Here is a 17865-nt window from a genome sequence, read left to right as displayed (position 1 = left end):
CACTGTTCCCCTCCCCTAATTCCCCAATAAAAAAAATATAAAAATAAAGAGAATGGGACATGTCTTCTATCCAGCTTTAACTGTACCGCTGAGAAAAACCAATGCCTTGGGGAGTGGCAGACAAGAAGAGTGAAGGAGTCTCACTGGCAATGACCTTGGAGAACAGAGCTACCCACCAATCTAGACCTCTCTCCTTAGGACCATTAGGTGAGAGGGAAATAAATGTATGTTTTCTTTGAACCACTTTATTTTGGGTCCTCTTTGTTACAGCAACTTAGGCAGTAGCCTAACCAATACACTCTCCTTTGTTCCCTTCCTGTCTATTAAACTCATCTTTTAAACACAGAACCCAAGCACATAGCCCAAGCACCGTGGGCCCAGTCACAACCCTTGACCTAAAGGGAGGGGTGAAGAGGGGAGGTAATTTGGTTTCCTCTCCCTGGTATATAAATCCAGAATTCAGAGTTTGGCTTGGGCCAAACAAGGAAATCTGGTTATGGCCTCTCTGAAGTATTCAAGAACCAGTTAGGGTCCTTCAGGACAAAGGTGAGGTCTGCCGCAGCAAACTCTCCCTCCTGAAACATTTCTCTTCCTCCTCTATTGCGGTACATCACATGGATGTTAAGTGATTACTGGGTTGTGTTGGGAGTGTGAAGAATTGAAGGGCAGGGCACACAGTTAGGAAGCTCCTTGTAAAATAACAGAAAATACATTCTGGCCTCTGTCCCCCGCTTCCTGTCACCCGCTTCCTGAAACCTTTATAATTTGCTGGGTGATAGGAGTGTCTTTCGTTTTTATGAGGCGACCGTGGGCGGGCTCCTGGCTGAGGGCTGGTCACTGGGAAGAACAAGCCAGGATCAGAAGGGTGGAATTTTTAGCTCCACCCCCTATTCTCCTGAGAAGGGAGAAGGGCTGAAAATGGACTGAATGACCTATCATGCCTATGTGAGGAAGCTTCCATAAAAATCCCGGAAGTACAGGCAGGGTTCAGAGAGCTTCCAGGTTGGCAAGCACAGCCACACTGGGAAGGTGTGCACCCCAGCTCCATGCGGACAGAAGCTCCTGTGTGAGGGACCCTCCCAGACCTCGCCCTGTGACTTTCCTCATCTGCAGTTCATCTGTACCCTTTATCATGCCCTTTAATAAATTGGTAAATGTAGGGAAGTATTTCCCTGAATTCTGTGAGCTGCTCTGGCAAATTATTCAAACCTGAGGAGGGGATTGTCCGATTTGTAGCAGAGCTGGACAGAAGTTATGGGTAACCTGAGGACCTACTACTTGTTGTTGTCATCTGAAGTGCGGTGGGGTAGTCTTGTGGGACTGAGCCCTTAACCCGGATCTGACACTATCTCTAGATAGATAGTGTTGGAATTAAGTGAAATTGTAGGACACCCAGCTGGTGTCACAGAGAACTGCCTGGTGTGGGAACGACTCTCCCCCCACCCCCATTTGGTGATCAGAAGTGTCAGAAGTGACTTGTTCTGTGTGAGTAGTAAAGGAGACACACAGGAGGTGGAAAACTGAATTTTTCCAACTCACTGCTATAATCTGGGAGTTCACAAATCTCTAAAAACACATTTCTTTCTGGGGGTGTCTTGAATTGAAGTGTTGCTGGACCCCAAGAGCCTAGGCCAGGGGGGCCGTAAACTGCCAGATTCTGACTAACGGCCTCCGTCTAGTTCATGTTCTGTTGGTTCTTGCTGCCATAATGACAGCAGGTGGGACTGCACAGCCACGAAGCAGGGATGTCCTAGAGCAGATGTGGTGGGGAGCGGGAGCTCTGAGAGTCCCTGCACGGGGGCACAGGGATGCAAATGTAGGGACAGGGCCCTGGGCAGCAGTGCTGGGAGGTACCTCTGTGATCTTCATTCGCAGGCGATGGTTTTCTGACTGCAGGCCTTCTAGGCGGGATGTGCTTGCTTGGTTCACGCTGGTGACTGAGGTGGATGTTTTAGAATCTTCTTTCTTCTGATTCTGAGTGAACTGGAATCGTCTGTTTTGAGTTGCTGCATCTGGGTTTGTTCTCAGAGTGATGAGCTGAAAGGACAAAGGTGGGGCTGAAAGAGGACCCTCGAGTCCTCCCTCTCCTTCCCCATCTAGTCCCCTCCCAACAGAGATCCCCCGAAATGACACAGTCCAGGGCTCTGGACTCAGGCCCATCTTTGCTACTTGCTTGTGTGTGACCTGGGGCAGGTCTCTTCCTCAACCTGAGTCTTGGTTTCCTTCCCTGCCAGTAGAAGTCTGGTCTCCTGAAACTGATTCCACTTGTATCCCAACCATCCTGCAGAGCCCACCTGGGGCCCCTTAGGCCTGGCTCCAGCTAAGCCTCACACTGCCTTAGGCCTTGCACCATGTGGAAAAGAAACCTGAAAGTGACAGCTGTGAAGACAATGTGATGGAGGAAAGTGAAGCTTTCTGCTTGTTAGAACCATTGATGAGTATTGGGGGCAGACTGATGACTAGCTCTGTCACTGACAAAGGTATTTCAAGGAAAAGGTTGTCATTTGATCCTGATCTTACTCATTTAGTTGAGAAACATCTCTGGTTTGAGGCAGACTCTGGGTTCAGTGCTGGAGAGCAGGGGCTGAGTGAGCCACGGCCCTGACCACCAGGACCTCATGGTCCAGAGGTGAGGGGCTGAGCTCTGTGGAGGGTCTGGAGGGATGGTGAGGATAAGGGAATCCCAGGGGGAAGAAATGGCATACATCATCACAGGGAGGCCTGCGGCTCAGGGCGCTTATGCAGAAGGCAGTTTGGATGGTGGACAGGGGTCTCTGGGGAGCCTGGAGGAGACCCAAGCGTCCTGAGAGGCAGCCCAGTGTCAGAGCCTCTGGGTCCAGGAGGGCAATGAGGACCTACTGAGGTTGACAGAGCAGAGTGACATGATCAGAGCTGGGCTTAGAATCATCTGGCATCTTTTACAGGATGGAGAGAACGTGAGTTTAGGCAGAGGAGTTGTGGCATTGGCCTGGAGCCTGGGCAGGCGTTGACAACTAGAGAAGGAAGGAGTATAATATACACCAGAGGCATTTAGGGCAGAGCTGACACTGCTTGGGGACCCAGGAGATGGAGGTACCATGGACAGCCTGTAGGGGACAAAGGACCCTGAGTGATCTTTTCTCTCCCCCTTCTCCTAGGCAGACACTCCCCCACTTGGGCCAATAACTCCTTCCCAGCTCTCTGTTTATTGTTCTTCCTTGACTCTTGAGACCTGCCGAGGTCAGGCTTCCCTTTATACAGAACAGCTTGCTGCAGGGGGCTCCTAAGAGGTCAAGGCCTCTGGTTCACCCTCCTGTTGCTGGGCAGGATAATGTTTGAAAAATACATCTCAGGGTGGTCCTGAAGGTCAGCTCTTCAGATGAATGGGAAATATAAGTGGCTGTTAAAAATGGTTATACCTTTTGCTCCACTAATACTGCTCCTGCCACTCTATCTTAAGGGTGTATTTGGAATCAAGGAAAATGTATTATACAAAAGTTAATCATAATTTAAAAAACGTGGAAACAACTGTAATGCTCACCAATAAGAGATCAAGTGGACAAGTAAATATGGAACTTTCCCTCGATGTTGGTTATGAACATGGGAAAGTACAAAGGAGAAAAACTTAGGTGAAAAGGCAAACTACAAAGCGATACGTGCACTATAATCACGGCTATGTCTGAGGAAGTGTCACTGCCTAACAATGGAAAAAAACACTGGAAGGAACACATAAAAAATATTAGCAGTAGGAAACCAAAGTCAAACATTAACAGTGACCATTTTTGGGTGGTAGGACAATGAGATTTCTGAAAAATCTGTTTCTCACTTTTGTGCATTTTCCAAACTTTCTGTGATGTGAATTGTGTTCATCACAAAAAAAGAAAAAGAAAAAGGAGGCCTAAAACTTAGAACATGGAGGAAACTCAGCAATCCCCTGTGAGTGAGTCAGAGGCCAGAGGCCAGGGTGGCCAGGGGCTGCCCGTCAGCCACTGCCCCGTGCCCATACCTTTGGCACGAACACCAGGCAGAGGGTGATGGTGCTGCAGAAAATGATGACCAGGGCCACAATGCAGAACTGCACGTTGGGCTGGTCCCGGGTCAGGAAGGAGACGGCCGCCCCGATGATGCACATGATCCCCACGTTGTAGACGCTCATCCCGATGTACTTGCTGTCGTTGAGGGCGGGGATGCTGACATTGCGGGTCTCCCAAGCTAAGAAACAACCGAACAACTGAAACGGTGAACAGAAAGAGGAGATGGTCATTACCAACTGGCGGCACAAGCTCGCTGCTCCGAGAAGCTGCTGAACTCCGGAAGCGGGGGCAGGGGGGAGGGAGGCTGGGGCTTTGGATGTCACTATCTGTCCTATACTCATGGCCCTCTGGGGGTGCAGACGGGGTGTTACAGCTGTCTGGTTTTCCTTTGCCCTCACCCCTGGTTCATATACAGACTCACAGGAAGCCATAGTGGGAAGCGACTTCAGACATGATCTCGACCACCTCCCCACATTCTATAGAGAACACTGAGGCCCAGAGAGGGGAAGGGGCTTGCCCAAGGCCACAGAGCAATATGGTGGCAAAAGTCGATTGTGTCTCCAGGAGTTCATTCAGTCCAGTCTTTTTTTCTATTAAACCAGGCAGAGCCCCTGTGTCTGGGACTTCTGTTACCGCCCCGCTCCTCTCCCACCAACCCCCAACACACACAGCCACCAAGAATAGAGACTACATTTCCTATCTGTCCTTGGAGCTAGGTGTGGCATGTGACTAGGTTCTGGACAATGCCATGTAGTGTGTACAAGTGTGTACAGGGTCTGGGAAGTGTCTTTAAAGGGAAAGGTGTTCCTTTCCCTCCTTCCTAATAGGTGGAGTGGGATGGAATGGGTGGAGCGTGAGCAGCCATCTTAGACCACAATACGGAAGTGGCATGATGAAGATGGAGGAGCCACAAGATGCAAGGAGCTCAGATACTGGGAGCCCCCACACCTCTCCTAGATTGCTTACCTGAGAGAGAAATTAGTTATCTCTTTAGCCACTAATATTTTTGTGTTTTCTTATAAGGGATGTTCAGGGTGGGCTGTGGGGTTGGGGGCTGCTGAAACATCTGACAGCAGAGGGGGCCTATGGGGCTGTGCACACTCATTCTGGACCTGAGATTCTGTGGTTCCAGAGCATCAGGGGCTGGGAGGTGGGATTTTAGTCATAAACTCTAAGGGCCAGGAGGGCTGAGGACAGTCCCTTGCACACACTGGGAACAGTAAGGCATTCGTGCTGTCAGATACAGTTTTATTGACATGATCTGATTGAAGGTATTATTTTCACAGGAAGAGATACAGTCATCTCCAACCACTTTTGGAAGTAGGTGGGGAAGATAATGAATGGCCAAAACATTACAGATAAATCCAGTTTAAAGAGCCAATCTGATTCACATAATCTAATTTCACAGTCTCAGGATCAAGGACATGGAGGCTGGAGGGATCCTGAAAAGAGTCTAGTTTCACTTTCTTTATTCAACAAGGGCTGGAGATGCTGCCCACTTCCTGTGACAGGGCGCTTGTCCCTTCCCAGGGGGCTCCGTCACATGTGTGGACATTGCTCTGTTACACAAAATCCTTCCTTACATGGACCTGACGGCTGCCTTCTGGCGACTTTGCCCACCGGAGATGGTTCTGTCTTCAGGTCTGTGCCACCTGCTCTGACAGCCCTGGTGACCGTGTCTCCAGAGTGTGTCCTTCTCCAGGACCACAACCTCTGGACAGTCTTCAAGGTCCCATTTCCACTCTGGGCACCTCCTGTGGACACCTCCAGGGTCATTACCTCGTGAGGCCCAAATGGCAGCCCAGTAGTCCTCAACAGACCTCTATGGAAACCAGAAGAGGGTCTCAACTAACTAGTATGAGGTGGGGACAATCTTTGCCTAGGGTCCCCTAACACCTGCTCTTTTGGTGTGGTCCCTGGAAGGACACGGGATCAATCACCAACAGTTGTTGGAAGCAGCAGCAGGTGGGGAAGCATTTGAGCAGCTTTTTGGGACTTTGGGAGAGAGCTTCCTTTTCCACCTCTAAGTGGAGGTCACACAAAGGCAGATAGATGGTGGCTTAACTTTGCTGCGGGAAAAATCTGAGGAGGGTGTAGTAGCAGCTTCCTGTCCCTGGAGGGATTTAAAGTAGAGGCACAGTTTTCAGACTATGGAGAGAAGATTAAAGGATCAATCCAGGACAAGGTAGGGTGGGGCTGACCTTTCAAGTCCTTTGTAACTTTGAAATTCCTCAGTTGTGTGAGGTGAGCTTGGTATGGGATCTTTGATTTTAACAGATGAGTAGAGTGGAAAGAGTGCTGGGTTCTGGGATTGGAGGTTACCAGGTGGCCTTTGGTGAATCACTTAACCTCTCTGAGCCTTACTTTTCTCAGTTACAAACTGGGGATGAGTCCACAACCCCCATGGATTTAGAGGATCCAGTGAAATTCGGAATGTGATTATGCGCCGGATGTCAACCGATTGCCGTTCCAGGAGCGGTACGGTGACAACTGTGAGGCACACTCACAGGTTTTGGGGTTCCTCTCTGGTAACCCCATTTTTCACTCTGTCACTTTCTAGCTGAATGCCCCTGGGCAAACTGAGCCTCAGCGTCCTCATCGGTGAAACGGGGAATTGAGATACATGTGGCAGACACCAGGCCTGTGCTAAGCACAGAGTAAGTGCTTAGTCGTGGGGGCTCCGTTTGTTTTCACGGTGACGGAGGCCCCTCGGAGAGAGAGTTGTGGCAGAGAAGTGTTTCCCCCACTCAGCCTCCTGCTCTGCACCTACCATGAGAAGCCCCTTGTAGGCATAGACGATGCCAAGCCAGATGGTCATGTGGGTGTTCTCACAGTGCTCTAGGAGAGGGCGGATGGAGATATCCCGTCCTGCTGGGTCCGGCTGTGCAAACAGAAAGCAGAAACCCGGGGATGGCACCATGCACCCTTCTAGCAGCTGGGTCCCTACCTGACAGCCCTTTTCCATCCCACGAGCCGCAGCCAGGGCCGTTGTCCAGGAGGCCTTTTGGACCCCACTTCTGTGTTCCTGCGTCGGCTCAGGCCTCAATCAGCATTGACTACTTCCTGTTTGTTGGTCATGATTCAGCCCTGTGCTCAAGTTATCTGCATTCTTTATGACGGGGCTCCTGAGCTATAAAAGGGACTGAGTCGCTTTTGTGTCCCTAGAACCTAGCATAAGACCTGGCCCAGAGCAGGTACCTGTAATGTTTGTTGAAAGAGTGAGGGTGAGAATGAGGCACAAAGTAAGGTCAGCGGGCCTTTAGGTGTCCTGGGACTAGTTTGGGTAGCCGGGGATACAGTGTCTATTGGCTGGGCCAACCATGGGGCCTGCCAAGCTTTTTAAGGAGAACTTCTTGGCTACCACACCAAGAAGCAGTGGTGTGGTAGGGAGCAGTGGTGAAAGCCATGTTATATACCACATGACCCACCTGGGGCCAGAGTTAATTGGACAAGGAGTGTGCACCTGACCCTAGGCAGCCAATCCAGATGCTGGTCAGAGAGCTATGAGGTTTCCTAGTACAGAGTGCTTGCTCTGCCCAAACCAGGGTGGTAGAGAGGATCTTATCCAAGCACGGGAATTAGAACTGGGAAACTCTGTGAGAGAATCAGGCAGGTGATGGCAAGAGGAGAAAAAGACACCCAGGGAATGAAATAATAGATTCTGTACATTTTTCCTGAATCATTTGAGAGTAAGTTGCAGACATTCTGACCATTTACCCCTAAATATCTATAAATAGCATGCATTTTCCAAGAACAAGGAGATTCTCTTACAAAACCACACACACCAAATTCAGGAAATTTAACATTGATACAGCATATTATCTACTGTACTATCCATTTTCAATTTTCTCCAATTGGCCTAATAATGTCCTTTAAAGCAATTGTGGTTTTTCCAAAGCAGGATCTGATCTGGGGCCATGTGTTACATTTACCTGTCACACCTTGAGTCTCCTTTAATCTTGGACAGTTCCTCCACCTACTTTGGTTTTTCATGCCATTGATATTTCTGAAGGATCCAGGTTAGTGATTTTGTAGAATGTCCCTCAGTTTAGGTTTGTCTGAATGTGTTCTCATGATTGGATTCAGGTTATGCATTCTTGGCAGGAATCCTACGTAAGTGATGTTTTGGCCTCCTCGGTACTTCACTTCAGGGACGCTTGATGGCATTTTGTCCCATTATTGATGCTGTTAACTGTGATTGTTTGGTTCAGATGATGTCTGCCAGATCTCTCCACTTCAAAGGTACCATTTCCCCCTTGTAATTAATAAATAATCTGTGGGAGATACTTGGAGACTGTATGAGTATCTTGGTCCCCACAAACATTAACTCAGTGGTTTCGGCATCCATTGATGATTCCTACCTGAGTCACATTACTTTGGTGGCTGCAAACCAGTGATTTTCTAACTTTATTGTTCCATTTAAATACTTGGTATTCTACTTTAAATAAGATCTTCCCTGTCCTCTCATGTATTTATGTATATCACTGTGCACTTGTGGGTTCCTTTTTAGTTCAGTGTCTTATAATCCATTAATATGATTATTCATTTTGATGCTCAGTTTTTTTCAGATTTGGCTAGTGGAAAACCCCTTCATGCTGCTTTCTGTGTTTTTGCAACGTGTCCCCATAATTTTTTTGAGCCCTTTCCTACTTCTTGGCACAAGATGTTCTAGGTTCTCCTTGCATTTTCCTTGTCCCGGCCTTGGAATCAGCCATTTTTCTTTTTAGTGGAAGATGGTATATAGAAGATTTGGGCACTAGATGTGCTCACTGTTTCTGGAGCATTATTACTTCAGGCCCTTTATTCCAACCATCCATCCATCCATCCATCCATCCATCCATCCATCCATCCATCTATCCATCCATCCTAACATCCATGTATTTATCATCATTCTATCTCTATCTCTCTGTCATCTATCTGTAGATATAAACTCCAACACCACAGGGTCCCTGCTTGCCTTCCCCTACTCCTCAATTACATCTTTCTTCTCCCACAGCAAGATCCCTAGTTTCCAACGACGTCAAAATAGTCCCTCATTTGCTCAATCCTACAAATAGACACAAAATAGCTCCAGAATTGCTACATCCAAACACTGCCAATAAATTTACTAAGTGAAGTTGAAGATTTCTTTGCAAATCTGTTTCTCTTTAGAGAAGATCCCACTGAGGGTACCTCATCCAAGAACTGTGCTCAGGATGTTGTGTTGGTGAGGCCCAGGGTAGAGCCTCATGCTTAAGGGGAAAAGGGTAGGCATTTTCAGCGTCAGTCAGTAGGAAGAAGGGGCACTTTGCTGGGATCCAGCAATATGGAAGTCAGGCCTTAGTCAGGTGGGGGATGGAAATCCTATTTCTTTTGGCCCTGCTCTCTAGGTCTAGCCTTTGAGGCAGGCAATAGCCCGGCACCTGTGAGTTGTGGAAAGGTGGTGCTCCCACTTGGAAGCAGGAGGAACTGGGAGTGGTGGGCCTGTGGGCTCAGGGCATTTTGTAACCAGATCATCCAGTTGCATGCCCTCTCAGGCTTGACTTCCTTTTGTTGTCCTAAGCTACAGAAAGCCTTAGCTCAGCCTCTGTGGTTCCAGGGTCATTGAGTCCACACATAGGCTGGAATGCTAGAGGGGAGAGGAGGGTTTCTTGAGGTCTCTGCAATGGTGGCAGTGGGTACTAGCGAAAGACCCCGGGGGAAGGTGATCTACAGGCACCACAGAGTGTCAGGGGCTGGAGGTCTCCTCTTCACTGCTACCCACCCAGGAGGTGGACTAGATTCTACTTAGGATGATGGGAGCTTCCTGATGTCCTTTCATTGTTTAACAGAGGAGACTGAGAAAGGACTTGGTCCCAAAGTCCACAGTGACTTTGTGGCAGAACTTGGGTTTCTCTAGTATCTGATAACCAAGCAGACGTCAGGATGCAGTAGCACAGGCCCATTATGGTCGTACATGAATAGCAAACCATCAATGATAATTGTGTCTGTTGTTCTACAATGAAAGGCAATAATTTATGATGGACTCTTAGAGTCTCTGGGTAGAGGACTGATTCTATCATACACACTTGTTCAATGCAATGAAAACTCTAGTCACAGGAGGCTGACAGTGGTTGTCTGGCTTATATACCCTCCAGTGACAGAGCGCTCCGTCCCTCCACTCTTGGTGAGATGGATGCACAATTCTTTCATGAACCAGAACCTTCTCCTCCTGTACCTCCAACCCATTGGTCTTTCCTCTAGAGCCCCCTCCCCAGAATGATCCCAAGCTCTCTCCTGGAGTCTGCACACACTTCCTCAGGAAGGGGAAAGCTGTAGTGAAGGTACACATCACCTCCTCCCACACATCGACCTGGTCCTTTAACCTGCTCGAGTTTACCATTGATCTGTAGGCCTAGACTTGAGCTCAACACTCCAGGTGGTGCCGAGCAAGTCTGCCTGTGCCCTTGCTCCAGATCTCCTTGGTTTCCTAAGTAACTACCTTCCACTGGCGATGCAAATGTTCCTTAAGTTGACCAAGGCCCCACCAGGTAATTTTCATCTAACTGCTGCTAGCTCTGTCTTCTCCCTTCTGCAGCTGACATTCTAGCCTGACTACCTTTTACCTTGTTAGGAAGCCCCCACCCCACCCCCACACCCCCATCCTGAAATCCTGCTCTGACCTTTTGAATCCTGAAATCCTAGTTCTTACATATGGTCTGTCAGTCCCCCATCCATCTCAGTAAGCTTCAGCGCAGCCTCAGCTGCAGAGCTAGTAGGGCAGCAGGAAACCAAGGGCCTGCTGAGGGTTCAGAGAAGGTTGGCAGAGATGCATCTACCCTATCTCCCCAGTACAAAGGCACTGATCCAGGAATAAGCCACAGCATTCTCCTGGTCATGAATATCTCCCCCACACAGCCCCAGGTCTGTGCACACTGGACACGGATCAGAGTGGCAGGGGTTGGGGGTGATTTTAGGAGTGATGACGTTCAGCTTCACGCTGGGGACGGGCAGTCTGAATAAAGTCAAAAGACCCCAGCATTGAATCTCAAAGCAAACTGTAAGAGCCATGCCTCTTATTCCCTCTTTTTGTCTAATCCGTTCTGATTGTGCCTGGACTAGAGTTCAGAGTGGTTTGAGCAGTCACACGCAGGAAGAGAGGGGCCTGACCGGGCAACGGGAGGGGGCAGGGAACCCAGCCACTACCTGAGCGCCTACTTGGAGACATTGGTGTGCACCAAAGCGCCGCTAGAGGGAACCAAAGAACTGTGTGGACAGTACCGCGGGGCAGGCTGTGGCTCATCCTCTGCTGGGGACACAGAGCTACTTCTGTGGCTTGATGGGGCTGTAGGTGGCGAAGTCCTCAGCAGCATCCTGTGCTATTGTAGAGGGCACCCACTAGCCTTAAGGTCAGATTTTCAGGCACCATGGAGGACTCCCCAACCCCCTTCTAGGGCAGTGGGTATGGGGGTGGGGTGGAGGGTACTGTTGAGGGGCTGGAGGGCCCGGGCTGTACCTGTTTACCGCACTCACCCTGCTCCCACCATGGGCCGGCCATGCAGCCCAGAGCCAGGGAATACAGGGCACTGACCCCTGCAGATGCCATGCTGGGACCTCACATCAGGGCCTCAGCCAGGATTTCAGGCCCACTTCCCCATGCAGCTGTGGACTATAGCCTCTCCATCAGCCAAAGACTGTATCCTTGGCTGTTACTGGCCTACAAGAGCTTTCAACTTGCTTTTTCTCTCTTCTTTTTCTTCCTTACTTGCTGTTCACCTGGGCAATTACCAAGGTTGTCACTCATTCAATACATAACGATCAAACCCTACCCCTTGCCAGGGACCATTCTAGGCATGGGGAATGCAGCAATCGCCAGGATTAACAAGAGCCCTGTCCTCATGGGCCGCTTCTAGTCTAGTAAGACCAGAATGATTCCATGGGAGGTGGCCTCAGAGGGAGACTGGGTGGACCCCACCAGTAACGGCTGCCCTAAGAGCACGAGTGACAATGATGTGGTAGGTGCTACGTTGCAAGCTTTACACACGTTATTTTGTCGAAGCCTCATAAAGAATCCCACAAGGTGTTGTACTCGTTTTACAGGTAAGGAAACTGAGGCACAGAGAGGTTAAGTAACTTGCCCCAAATCTCCGGCTAGTAAGTGTCAGAGCTGAAATTTAAACCCAGGTCTGTCTGACTCCCAAACCAGTGTTCTTGCCTCCCTCACCCTGTGCTCTTCCCAACCTGCCTTGCCTCTCTCAAGCATCCTGTCAAACTCCAAGGAGACAGTGGGTATAAGCCTGCTCTACAAACTGTGAGGTGCTGCTCGTGGGAGGGATGACTTAATTGCTAAATGTTCAATAGAGGCCTCCCCTGAAGCCCCTGAAGCTCTGTGAAGGCTGTGCTTCGGTGCTGCAAGCTGAATTCAAGTGAATAAAATGCTCTTTCTGCCTGATGAGGGGCGCAGCGTCCAGCAGAGAGACCACGCTGGAGGCCTGCAAGTGCTCACACCTGACGCCTGGTCCATCCGCTGCTCAGCGGGAGGCGTGCAGACGCTGCTGGGGGAGAGCCTCCCCCATCTGTGCAGCGAAAGGAGAGCAGCTGGCCTGAGAGTCCCTCTGCATAATGTAATTATTCACAATGTAGGTCAGTGGCCCCTGTAAACATTCTGGGTTGTCAGGCCGCACGCATGGATAGGCAGGGGGTCTGGGCATGGGTTGAGGCATTAAAACCTGAAAGGTCAGAGGCCTTGGTCCTGCTGTAGACTTGCTTGGTGACCCTGGGTAAGTCCCCGCCCTTTTCTAGACCTCAGTTACCCATTTGCAGAGTGAGCCCATGGGGTAATTTATAGTGTAGTTAATGTGAGCCTGATTCATGGAGGGATGGCTGTTTTTGTCCTACATTTACTCGTTCACAATTGACTCAGTCAATATTTCTCCTGTGCCTACTGTGTGCCATGCACCTTGCTTCATGCTGGGGCCCAGGTATATAAGACTGATAGGAGGCCTGCCTTCCCTGGAGTGTCATTCTATTGGAGGGCACACAATGTTGACAAACCACATGGCGCAGCTATGAGTTCCTAAAGCGGGGTACAAGGTGCCTTGAGGAATGCTGGCAGGGGGACACTTACTGCAGATCAGGTCGTCTGAGAGGGCTCTTCTGAAGTGGTGACGTTTAGCCTGAGCCCTGAATGATGAGTAGGGCCAGTCATGTGCGAATCTAGGGAGAGAGCATTTCCAGGAGAGGGGACAGCCAGTGGGAAGGATCTGAAATGGCACAGACTTTGGCATATTTTAGGAATCAAAAGGAGGCCAGTGTGGCTGGAGTATAATAAGCGACAGCCAGCACACCAACCACCTAGGGAGTTTGTTAACAGGCCAATCAGGGCAGCAGGTCTGGATGCTGCAGCTCTAACATGCTCCCGGCTGATGCTGCTGGTCCAGGGGCTGCCCATTGGGCAGCAAGGCCTTAAAGGTTCTTAAACCTCAGGGTGACATCTGGTCTTCAGTTTAGCAGCTCTTTAGTTAAGAATGAAGATTCCGTTGTCACTTACACAGCTCTGGCACAGAGTGACAGCTTAGCACAAGGACAGATTTGACACTGCTTGTCTGTGTGTTCTGACCTTGGACTGGACCCTGGTAGTACTGTGTGTCTGTGCCCTGCGTGGGGCTGGCCAGGGCAGTTAGGCCTGGGCAGGGATTCAGTCCAGGCAGGGAGGATGGGGATTCTGGATGGAGGGCATGAAGGGGGCCATGGGTATCCCTGTGACCATGCGCCTCTTTGGCTCTGGTCCCATGGACATGTTACGCTGCCACTGCTTGGGTGACTCAGGTTCTCCAGCCCCACTTGGCTGGTGCTTCTTTGAAGGAGGGCTGCTTTCCACCTTCTGACCAGTTCCCAGAAGCTGGCTTTTAGAACTTTCTCCCTGGGCCATTCCTTCTTCTTTTTTGAAATGTCAAATTTGATTTTTAAAATATATGGTAAAATTGGTAGGTGAGTGTATGTGTGTATAGAAATGTGAATTTGAGGGCGTGTGGTAGGGGAGGGGGGAAGATGTCTGACCTTTTGGGCTGCATTTCAGAGTCTTGAGATGCTTCTCTTTTCCTGGGAAGGCAGGTGAGTTAACACTGCCTCTTTTGGGGGACATGGGGGAGGGTCCCATCAAGGGAGCCTGGGCAGGGAGAAGAAAGGGCACTTAGTTTAGATCCAAAGCCCATCAATTGCCAACTGTGTGACTTTGAACACTACTCTAAGCCTTTCTGAGTTATGATTTCCTCATCTGTAACCTCCCAGCATTGGCAAGGCAATCAAAGGAGGTAACTGGTGTGTTTAGCAAGCTTCCAAGATTGGAAAACCTGCTCTTTATGTGTAAACTGGCATCATTATCTCCAGCTGCAGAGTCACAGAGTGCTGGAGCCGGGAGAAACTTTCCTGATCCCTCTGGGGCTGGGCTGCTTATCTCAACAGCAGCAGCCCCACATCTCTGAGGCAGCAAAGCTGCCATTTCAAGGTAAGGACTTTTTTTTTTTTTGAATGTTTGAGTACAAGTTTGGGTGAATGTTTTCAGAATCCAAGATCTGGAAGAGGCCTGTGAGGTCACCCACCAGAGTTTCCCAACAGAGGCACTTCTGGCATTGTTTTCTTTGGAAGGGGTGCGGTTCTTTGTTGTAAGGGGCTGTACTGTTCAGTGCAGGACACTCAGGACCACTGGCACTTGGGCACTAAATGCCCGGAATGTCCTCTACTCACTGTGACAGCCCAAATCTCCCTCCCTGACTCCCCATTTCCAAATACTAAGAGGACTATGCACTAGTCCAATTCCTCTTCTTACAGGTGGAGAAACTGAGGCCCAGAAAAGGACTCATAGCAAGTGGGTGACTGAGTGGAGACCCAGAGGCAGGTGTCCTGACCTGGTCCCATGCCCTGGACCATGCTTCACGCTGGCACAGGCGGGGCCAGTCCCGTGGGCTGCTCACCAGCCAGCATTTATCAGGACTTACAGATCACGGGTGTTGGGACTGACACACCAGCCCCCTGGGGCTGGATGAGGGCCAGCCTCCGGCTTTTGGGCTTATCCAATCTGCTGGTGCTGTGCGCCCTTGCTCAAGTACACCTGGGATCAGCTTCCAGAGCAGCAGCCACTCACCTGATGCCTGCTGGCCACACCCTCATTTTTGGAAGGGAGGTGAGGTGGGAGAGGTGGCCAGGCTCAGCATTAGAACCCCAGTGGACCCTGCCTGGTCCTGTTCAAAGAGTCATCTTGAGTTTGACCTTGGAATCTAGCAGGAGATTCTGTGGTTGTATAAGGGTCATAGCTGAGGTGGGAGTCGTCTTGGGGAAGTTATGGGCTGACAAGCACACTAACTGGTCCTAACATGTCTAGCCCTTTGGGGCTCATAGATGTGTTTATACTAGGATTTCTCTTTGTCTCTTTGGTTTTTGACCTCGGGCCAGTCTGGTGAAGGAGCCAGGAATTTTATACTCATGTTACAGGTGAGGAAACAGGTTCAGAGAGGACAAGAGACTTGCTTAAGGTGACACAGTAAGTCAGAGGCAAAATCAAAGCCAGACCTCCTTCCTGCAAAGCCGGGGTGGGGGGAAAATCTCAACTTCTTTTGTCATTCCCTGCCGCCTAGCTCTGGTCCCCTTCCTGTGGAGCTAGGCCTTCCCTATTATTTTGGGGCCTGTGTCTGGGGCCTCTGGAGCAGGCCCGGAGCAGGAAAAACTCACAGTTATTGCTCATTGAATCCAAAGCTAAGAGGTGCTGAAAGCATGGGGGGCTTTCACGAGGCACATTGTGAATGGGCAACAGCATCACTGCTTCCTGGGCATCAGCTAGTTGGTCTGCAGCTCCTGCCAGGCAAGGGGTGGTGGCCTCATGCACTTTTCTGCGAGCCTGACCGTGCTGAGTCATGACAGACCGGTGCCCAAACATGCACTTCCCCAGATGAAACGATGACTCAGCGACTGGGGATGGGGCGGTTGCTCAGCACATTCTTGAGAGTCACTAGGGATGGATGGTTGGCACCCTGGGGAGCGTCCTCTCTTGGCTCTAGAGCAGAGAGACACTTGGGGCCCTTGGGTGGTGTGTGGGCATAGGTATATTGTACTTGACCTACATGGTGTTTGCAATGTTTAGATTTCACAGTGAGTATTTAAAACAAGTGATTTCAGGCGAACACCCAGATTTCTGGCTTCTTTTGGAGCTGAGACCGGGGGGTGGGGAGCACAGGACCTGCCTCATGAGCTGGGTGCATCTGCCCCATCCCAGGAGACACCTGAGCAGCATGTCTCCAGCCCTTGCTCCAGAGTTAAATGAATGCTTGGAAGGGCTCCTAATTCTAAGGACATTTTTGAAGTAAGTGTGACAACTGTTCTTCAGTTGGTACAAGGACTGGGGAGAGATTAAGCGGTGACTGAAAACAGTTGACATGCGTGAGGAAGGCACCCCGTTGTAGTTCAGTGTTGGAGAAAACGCGGCCGGGTGCGAATTCCTTCAGGGGCAGCCATAACGCTGGTGCAAAGTGCCAGCTCTGAAAGGGGAGTGCCAGGGGCCCCCAGTGTTCTGAGGAGGCCAAAAGCACTACAGGAGCCAGGAGAGGAAGGGGGGAGGGGGCAATCAAGAGGAGCGAGAGGAGAGAGGCAGGGAGAAGGAGAGGAGCTGGCGGGGCCACTGCTTCCTTCCCTACAGACTTCCATACTTTCTGGAACTTCTGCTAAAACTCAGGAAATGCTTGAAGGGCAACAGGGGAAGGCTGGTGAAACTGGCACAGGGCCTGAGACTAGCCCTGGGGTAGAAGAGAGATGGCATCTGTGAGCCAGGGGAAGGTGGGCACCAGGGGTGCAGATGGGAAACTGTGCCTATGAAAAGGCCTGGGAAAGGGCCAACATCTGTAGCAGGCTCAAGACACCCCTAGGCCTCCCCACTTTGGGGTTTGAAATCATTCTTCCCGATCTCAAGGCCCAAGAGACTCCAGCTGATATCGGGATATGGAGAAATATGGGCTAAATATTCACATGGTCACCTGATGTTTGTAGAAGCAGTGTTATTGAGTGGAAAGGTCTGCTGACCAACCCTGGGCAAGCAAGTCCCTTCCCCTCTGAGGTCTCTCAAGTACCAACATTCGGTGATTCCCTGGTGGCAATACCAGATGGGAAGCAGACGTCCCCCAGGCTCAGCTGCCTGGAGTTTGGTTTGTACCCACCCGGCCTCAACAGGACCAGGATGCCGAGACCCCTCCTGTCCCAACCTGGCCGGCTAAATCCGCAGGACCATTTCCCAGGGCACACGTGGGAGCGACTGTGGCTAACCCGCCTGCAATCTGACAGGGGAAGCAGGCTTTCTTCTTGTAGCCCTGGGACCAGCCTGACCCCCACACAGCTGACTGTCTGGGCCGCAGGCAGAGGCGGGAGGGCCCCATGACAGAGCCTCCACTGGGGCCTCTGGTGAGGCTCTGGGGGCCCTGATCCTGGCAGGCAGCGGATGAATGGAACAACGAAAGGAGAGCAGAGGCACCACAAAAGGAGCTGAAGAGAAGAGAAACTCATGTCCCTCAGATGCTGACAGGGTACAGTAAAGTTCTGAGATGTAAGTTAAACCCTGAGACTAAACAAAAGCAATTGTTTAACAAGGGAACATTTGGTCCCTCTGTGATTGGACCCCACATATAGTATACATCCAGCCTAGACTCCCATGACCAACCTCATCCATGGCTGGGCCCCATCCCCTCCCCTCCTGGTCCTTTACCGTGCTGTTGCCTGGTCTTGGGATGCCCTTTCTCACACTGCCCCCATTCCTCCATCTTTGAAATCTCCCCAGTTCCTCTAGCCCTGGCCCTCTGAGGCCCTGTGCTTCCCGCCTCTGTCTTTGGGGACGGCCACTGCCTCCTGTTGGAGA

General features: G+C 50.6%; 1 protein-coding gene across 1 annotated transcript in view; it reads right to left on the bottom strand.

Moving 5' to 3' along the window:
* GABBR2 (gamma-aminobutyric acid type B receptor subunit 2) overlaps window positions 1-17865 on the bottom strand; it is a 96322-nt gene that overhangs the window by 9933 nt on the left and 68524 nt on the right. The window contains exons 8-10 of the mRNA XM_019649556.1: window positions 6784-6894; window positions 3986-4210; window positions 1855-2037 (exon numbers count right to left, since the gene is read on the bottom strand). Of these exons, the coding sequence (XP_019505101.1) occupies window positions 1855-2037; window positions 3986-4210; window positions 6784-6894 (519 nt within the window). The remainder of the gene's footprint in view (window positions 1-1854; window positions 2038-3985; window positions 4211-6783; window positions 6895-17865) is intronic.

This window comes from Hipposideros armiger, unplaced genomic scaffold (genome assembly GCF_001890085.2).
Source record: "Hipposideros armiger isolate ML-2016 unplaced genomic scaffold, ASM189008v1 scaffold_133, whole genome shotgun sequence".
NCBI classification, from domain to species: domain Eukaryota; kingdom Metazoa; phylum Chordata; class Mammalia; order Chiroptera; family Hipposideridae; genus Hipposideros; species Hipposideros armiger.
This window is presented reverse-complemented; position numbering and strand designations above follow the sequence as displayed.